This window comes from Polyodon spathula, chromosome 16 (assembly GCF_017654505.1).
Source record: "Polyodon spathula isolate WHYD16114869_AA chromosome 16, ASM1765450v1, whole genome shotgun sequence".
Taxonomy (NCBI): Eukaryota; Metazoa; Chordata; class Actinopteri; order Acipenseriformes; family Polyodontidae; genus Polyodon; species Polyodon spathula.
Genome location: NC_054549.1, coordinates 21,327,453 through 21,334,952, shown reverse-complemented (window position 1 = coordinate 21,334,952; position 7,500 = coordinate 21,327,453). Strand labels below are relative to the sequence as shown.

Here is a 7,500-nt window from a genome sequence, read left to right as displayed (position 1 = left end):
CACCCCTCTCCTTCTCTCCCCTCTCCTCCCCATTTCTCCTCTTCTCTCCTCCCCTCTCCCCTCTCCGCGGAGGAGTAGTAGGGGCCTTCCTCATCTCTGTTCTCTTGAGTTCCACACATATGCTTAGTCTTGCCGCCGGCGTTTTAGGAGGAGGATACGTAGTCGTTCATATGGAGTGCAAGGAAGAGGAGTCCCCCGTCTCTAAGGGAAGGTCCTGATAGATCTCCTCTCTTCCTCTCTCCTCTCCCCTCCTCTCTAGAACCGAGGAGAGGGGTAGAGGGGAGTGAGGCAGAGGGGATGGCGAGAGGGTGAAGCCGGAAGATAGAGAGAAGGGGAGGGAAGGAGCGGAGAGAGGGGAGGATAAAGAGGAGACGGGGTAGAGGTGGTAGGAGTACGGAAGGAGAGTTCCTCTCCTCTCCCCTCCCCTCCCCTTCTCTCCTCTCCTATCTCACTTGGTACATACCAGTCTGTTCTTGGGTCTGATGAGGGGTCTGTTCTGCCCGTTCATCCTGCAGTAGAGCCCGCAGGCGTTGCAGAGGTAGTGTCCCGCCCCGTCGCGCCTCCAGAGAGGAGTGGCCATTGCCCCACAGTTCACACACTCCCGCGCCTCTGTATTCACAACACAAAGGGGCAGGTCAGTACAGGACCCTATATACAGCTGGACCCATTAAGGCACTAGAGCCCAAACGCTGGTCTGCTTGACTCAGCCTCTTCCAGTTTCAATAACACTGATGAAGGCACTAGAGCCCAAATGCTGGTCTGCTTCACTCAGCCTCTTCTAGTTTCAATAAAACTATATAAATAAATATAATATAACAATAAATAAAGAAAAAAACTGCTTAGGAAACAACTTTGTCAATCTTTGTTCAAAGATAAATACAGCTCTGGTCAAAAGTTTTGCATCAGCTGCTGAATAATGTTCCCTTGTTAACATATTGAATCACACACCCTCTATATAGAATGAACTCACTCAGCTTCATAGAGTCCAATGAAAGTTGCTGAATAAAATCAAAGTGTACTAAAACATAGGCAAGCATTGTAAAGCACAGAGAGGTCTGGTAAATCATAGGGAAGCATTTTAAAGCACAGAGAGGTCTGGTAAAGCATAGGAAAGCATTGTAAAGCACAGAGAGGTCTGATAAAGCATAGGAAAGCATTGTAAAGCACAGAGAGGTCTGGTAAAGCACAGGGAAGCATTGTAAAGCACAGAGAGGTCTGGTAAAGCACAGGGAAGCATTGTAAAGAACAGAGAGGTCTGGTAAAGCACAGGGAAGCATTGTAAAGCACAGAGAGGTCTGGTAAAGCATATCCATTATTTGTTCCGTTTGATACATATCATATTGATACCCCTTTTTCGCGAACCTTTTATAAGGGTCTAAACATTTTAAACCAATCACAGCTTACCAGGAGGAGAGAGTCTCATTTTGTTACACATGTTCAGAGAGTTGGGAGAGTGGAGCCCCGCTCCATAACCCTGTGGGGAGCTCATGTAGGGGGAGTAGGGTCCCAGTGAGCCGGAGTGGGAGGGAGCAGAACCCAGACTCAGAAAACGGCTTCCCTCTCCACCAGAGCTGGGCCGCTCAGCCTTCAAAGCCTCCAGAGGTCTGGGGTTCGCCTTGCCATCCCGGCCTGGGGAGGAGGTCCTCTCCTTGGGCTGGGTGTACAGGTGGGTGTAGGGGCCGGTGGAGGTGGGGTACACAGAGAGGGCGTGCTCTACAGGGCTGCAGTGAGGGTGGAGGGAGGGCTTGCTGAAGGGGTTTGTGGAACAGGCTGTGTTGTAGGGAGAAGCCAGCCCGTCACCACCCCCTTCCAGCCACTGCAGGGTGTTGATTATTGGGGAGGAGTAGGCCTGCCATACTGGGGCTGAACAAAAATTTAAAAACAAAAACGCAAAACAGTGTTCATTTTAAACATCTTTTTAAAAAAAAGGTTAGGGGGGGGTGAACTCTGCATCATCAACAACTGCTGCTGCTGCAGAGTCACTTCCAATAGGACCTCGTTTGTTTTACATCTCGTCCGAAGGACGGAGCACAAGGAGGTGAAGTGACTTTCTCAGGGTCACACACACACACACACACACACACACACACGCGCGCGCGCACACACACACACACGTGCGCACACACACACACACACACGGAGTCAGTGGCTGAGCAGGGATTTGAACCTTCTGGTATCAAGCCACTTTCTCTGACCGCTGGATCCACGAGTCTCATTAAATTGTATTAGCTTACAATGATCACACCTCGATCAATAACAGTACAGTCACCCTCTTCATTAGTTTCTGATCAAGCTTTCTAGAGGCGAGGGGGCTGGTGTCGGTCGGGCTGACTTAGCGTTCACAGTGACACGAGCGAAGAAGCAGCTGTTTGGGTTTGCTTTTCACAGACTGAGGAGAACAGCGATCCACACAAACCCAAGCAGCTATTTCTGAACTGGTTTTACTCTGAACAGTAAATAATAAATCCTGCATCATAATAATAATAATAATAATAAATAATAATAATAATAATAATAACAGCACTGTTCAGAAGCTCTCAGAAGGGGTGCAGCCCCCTTCTCTCCCTGTCTGTACCCTCACCTCTGCTCTGGATGGGGTTGGAGCAGTAGGGAGCCAGGGAGAAGTCTGGATCTCCGCTGGTGTAGAAGGAGCCGGCCTTGTCCACAGGCTGGAGCAGGTTCTGTTCGGGGAAGGCGGGGTGCGGGTCGTTCAGAATCTGAGCAGTCCAGTGGCTCTGCCGGGCTGCATCGTCCATGGCAACAGTGTCGGCGACGCTCCCTCAGTCCTGATGCACGCAAACACAGAGCACAGAAAGCTTAGAACCAGTGCGTGTATCCCTTAGAAAAGTTTACCGCTGTATTTTTGCAGTTGAAGAAATGCACAATAACCTCCCTAAATCTCCCTGAAATGTGTCTCTTAATTAAATATCAAGATATGTTTTAAGAGGAGTTTGGTAACTTTGAACAAAATAAATACATACATTTAAAAGTAGGCTAATTTACTCTGAAAAATGACCGTACTGTATTACACTGTGCTGTGCTTTTACTGTGGGGAACTTTTATAAGGGTTAGTTTACCACGATTTGCTTCTTAATGTGCTTTACTGTGTTTATCAGATTCTAGCAATCTGAAAGGTCTGTAGAGGGCTAGGAGTGTGTTGATAAAAGTCTAGTGAAGACCAGGGTCAAAAATCAAGGCGGTTTTGAAGCAGGGTATGAAGCATGTTGCCTGACACCAATCAGATAATCTCAAACTCTGAATGCGCGGTGATGAAGCCACAGTCTTTACTTCACGTCTATCTGTATACATCCTGCTGTGAGGTGGCTGGAAACAGTTTATTGAACATTTGGGGGTTTAAAATAACACCCGTGTGCAATTTGTATTTCACTGTCCATTGCAGTTATGTTCAATATTGATAATCCTGATAAGTTTCCCTTTGTAAAAACGTTATAATACATCTTTATTTACGATTTGCATGCTGTCCTTACCATGCTTCCCTGAGCTGTACCACACCTCTCTCTACTTTACAATGCTTTCCTATGCTTTACCAGACCTCTCTGTGCTTTACAATGCTTCCCTGAGCTTTACCAGACCTCTCTGTGTTTTACAATGCTTCCCTATGCTTTACCACACCTCTCTGTGCTTTACAATGCTTCCCTATGCTTACACAAACACACACACACTTCGTGTGTGCTGTGTGCTGTATGACCTGTGTGTGACTTGTGTGTCTGTGTGGTCTTTCTGTTTGTCCACAGACAGACAGACACACACACACACTGGTGTGTGTGGGACACTGACACCTGACACACAGACAAACACAGACACACACACAGACAAACAGGCACACACACACACACAGACACGCGCACACACACACACACACACACACACACTGACAGAAAGCAAGACAGATAAGCTGGTGGACAACCTATCTCTGGAAACAATCTTCATACTGTTTGAACTTTCAAAGGCAGACGCAGATAGACTCTCAAAATAAAAATCAGATAAACTATAAGAGTGATTTGAATGAAAATTACACAATGCAAGATGACACAAAGGGAATCTGTTGCAGTCTGATTAAAAAACTTCAACAAAAGATTAAAATCACTTAAAAAAAAAATAATAATAATAATAATTAATAATAATAACTATTATGTCGGTCCGCAATAAGAATTCAAGTTATCGTGTTTACTTTGTAATCGTGATAATTAAGCAGCTATTGGGTCCCCAGACGTTCACTGCATAGTATCCCTCTGACTGAAATTTTTAAATCTAAACTTTGAATTTTTTTTTTTTTTTTTTTTTTGGGGGGGGGGGGGTACATGAAAATGCAAAATGCCCGTAGCCTCATCTGTCACTTAATATATTTACGTACCGATAGCCTCATCTGTCAATTAAATATATTTTTTGTGTCCAAAACCTACTTTTTCTTCAGTTGTTTTTTTAAATATATCCTGCATGCAAAGGGTTCAAGAGACCATGCAGAAGCGGGTTTATAAATATGTTTGCATTTAGCTTGTGAAGTGTTGGCTGATGCTCTCTGGAGGGTGAAGAGATCATGGTAACGTCTCCAAAATGAGAGTCTCCAGTGAGATCTGACTTCAATACTTTTTGTGCAAAAAAACAAAATAATACAAATAACTAACTATCTATAGTTTTTCGTGTCACAGCATAGTGTAATAAAGCATTGTAAAGCACAGAGAGGTCTGGTAAAGCATAGGGAAGCATTGTAAAGCACAGAGAGGTCTGGTAAAACATAGGGAAGCATTGTAAAGCACAGAGAGGTCTGGTAAAGCATAGGGAAGCATTGAAAAGCATAGAGAGGTCTGGTAAAGCATAGGGAAGCATTGAAAAGCACAGAGAGGTCTGGTAAAGCATAGGGAAGCATTGTAAAGCACAGAGAGGTCTGGTAAGCAATAGGGAAGCATTGTAAAGCACAGAGAGGTCTGGTAAAGCATAGGGAAGCATTGTAAAGCACAGAGAGGTCTGGTAAAGCATAGGGAAGCATTGTAAAGCACAGAGAGGTCTGGTAAAGCATAGGGAAGCATTGTAAAGCACAGAGAGGTCTGGTAAAGCATAGGGAAGCATTGTAAAGCACAGAGAGGTCTGGTAAAGAATAGGGAAGCATTGTAAAGCACAGAGAGGTCTGCTAAAGCATAGGGAAGCATTGTAAAGCACAGAGAGGTCTGGTAAAGCACAGGGAAGCATTGTAAAGCATAGAGAGGTCTGGTAAAGCACAGGGAAGCATTGTAAAGCACAGAGAGGTCTGGTAAAGCATAGGGAAGCATTGTAAAGCACAGAGAGGTCTGGTAAAGCACAGGGAAGCATTGTAAACCACAGAGAGCTGTGGTAAAGCATAGGGAAGCATTATAAAGCACAGAGAGGTCTGGTAAAGCATAGGAAAGCATTGTAAAGCACAGAGAGGTACAATGCACAGTGTCGGGGGATTTCATTGAGAGGACAGCTCTGGACAAAAAAGTTTTGGATCAGCTAGAATATATATTGAGAATTACTTTTTTTTTTTTTTTTTAGGGAACATCATTTAGATTTTTTATTGATGATTTTGTAGTTTCTTTGACGACATGACCGCAAGAAAATAACAATAATTATAATAAAGTCTAATTAACACAGTAGATTACACATCCATTATTGCATTGCCATTGCAGATCGTTTAGGAAGGGTGTAGCTAGCATACTGTGGTCCCATTCTCCCAGCCTCATCCCACTGCAGCTGCCCAATACCTGTGCTACCATCGCCCCTCAGTATAATACAGAACCATTATTGCATTGCTATTGCAGTGCTGCTGTCTGCATTGCCATTGCAGATCATTTGGAGTGGGTATAGTTAGCACACTGTGGTCCCATTCTACCAATGGCAGCCTCATCCCACTGCAGCAGCCCTATACCTGTGCTAGTTGCCCTATACTTGTGCTACCATCGCCCCTCAGAGTAATACAGGACCATTATTGCATTGCTATTGCAGTCACTGGCAATTGAAGGGGTGGATATGCTAGTTAGCATGAGGGTTATACCATTCTGAATAAGGTTACTGCTGTAACTTTTATTTATTTTTTTAATTCCTCTTTGAAATTAAACCTCAGCTGCTGGTTTCAATAAAAGGGTCGCACACACTCCGGGCTGTGCTGTTTAACACTCCTCTTAGGTTTCGGGTCTATTTGACTAGACTCTCGTTACCAATCAGCTTAAATGCTATTTTTCTTTTCATTTTCTGTAGAATATTTGGTGACTTTTCCTAAATTGGGGTCATGAACTTATACACAGAAAACAGAACCTTTGAGGTGTTTATTTTTTTTAGAACAGGTAATGCCTACAAATAAGATGTTTGGGGTCACTGTGACCCGTGGTGTTTATCTGTGTAGATTTGTGTGCAGGAATAAAGCAAACTTCTTCAATTTGTTATTTTATTATTATTAGTATATTTGTATTATTATCTCTGGAAATGGCTGCACCTGTGTGGAGATATTTATAAACAAAAAAACAAACAATATATATCTACCAGGCAGAGCCTAGTCTTCTCTGTCAGTATTGCAACAGCGTCTCACTGGTAAAGACACTCCAAAATGAGGAGCTCCCAGGCTGGCAGTCAGAGACGTTTTATCACAGCTCCCGGACTAAAAGAGCAGAAAAGACCTTTGCAAATAAAAACAGTTCATCAATTTAAGGCTGTTTTAAATTAGTTTGAAATTGCATCGGGTCAATATGACCCAAAACATAACAGATGCACCTAAAATCTGAAAATAACAGGATGGTTGCGATAACACAGGACAGTTTGAGATCTGGCATCGACTCCATTTTCTGTCCTGAAGCCTTTATAATTTTGAAAAAAAAAAAAAAAAAAAAAGAAAACTATATTTTGCTTCACTGGACATGAAATCAAAACTACGTCCAACGAGAGTTTTGCCCGCCCCTGCCCCCTGCAGGATGATCGGGGAATTGTTTCTGAATAAGCCAGACTGGCTTGAACTTCAAATCGTGTGCGATGCACAAGGGGGTCTACTCATATCAAAAGCCGTGTCCAACAAATGAGTTTTATCGGGCTCTGTCTTATCTCCTGTTAAGGGTATAAAATGAACTGTAAATGCAGCCAGCTGTGGAGAAAACTTGTTTCCAAGGGGTGAACGAGACTGGCAGACTATAACGTTAAAATCACTTCAATGTACTATGCAGTTTGAAAGTGTTATTATTTGATAGTTCTTTCTGTTGGCGAAGCTGCATCAAGTCCAGGTGGCTAGTTAAGGGCGATATCCATCAGGATCGTAATATATATATATATATATATATATATATATATATATATATATATATATATATATATATATATAATATATACACAAATTAGAAAATTAATCTTTTAATCTAAGAATAACGATCAATATTTTGCTAACACACCAGCGTCGCCCTCGCAAGAGTCTTGATACCAGGAGGTTCAAATCTTGACTCAGTCAGAATGCGTGTGTGTGCGTGTGTGTGCGTGTGCGTG

General features: G+C 43.3%; 1 protein-coding gene across 2 annotated transcripts in view; it reads right to left on the bottom strand.

Moving 5' to 3' along the window:
• Nucleotides 1-7,500, bottom strand: part of LOC121328776 (erythroid transcription factor-like) — an 11,508-nt gene that overhangs the window by 3,572 nt on the left and 436 nt on the right. The window contains exons 1-4 of one of the 2 annotated variants that reach the window (XM_041273830.1): nucleotides 6,517-6,556; nucleotides 2,582-2,786; nucleotides 1,405-1,863; nucleotides 464-609 (exon numbers count right to left, since the gene is read on the bottom strand). In XM_041273830.1, coding sequence (XP_041129764.1) covers nucleotides 464-609; nucleotides 1,405-1,863; nucleotides 2,582-2,756 — 780 coding nt within the window. In that variant the 5' untranslated portion in view covers nucleotides 2,757-2,786; nucleotides 6,517-6,556. Of the gene's footprint in view, nucleotides 1-463; nucleotides 610-1,404; nucleotides 1,864-2,581; nucleotides 2,787-6,516; nucleotides 6,557-7,500 lie in introns of those variants that run through there. The other variant, XM_041273831.1, reaches the window with a different exon arrangement.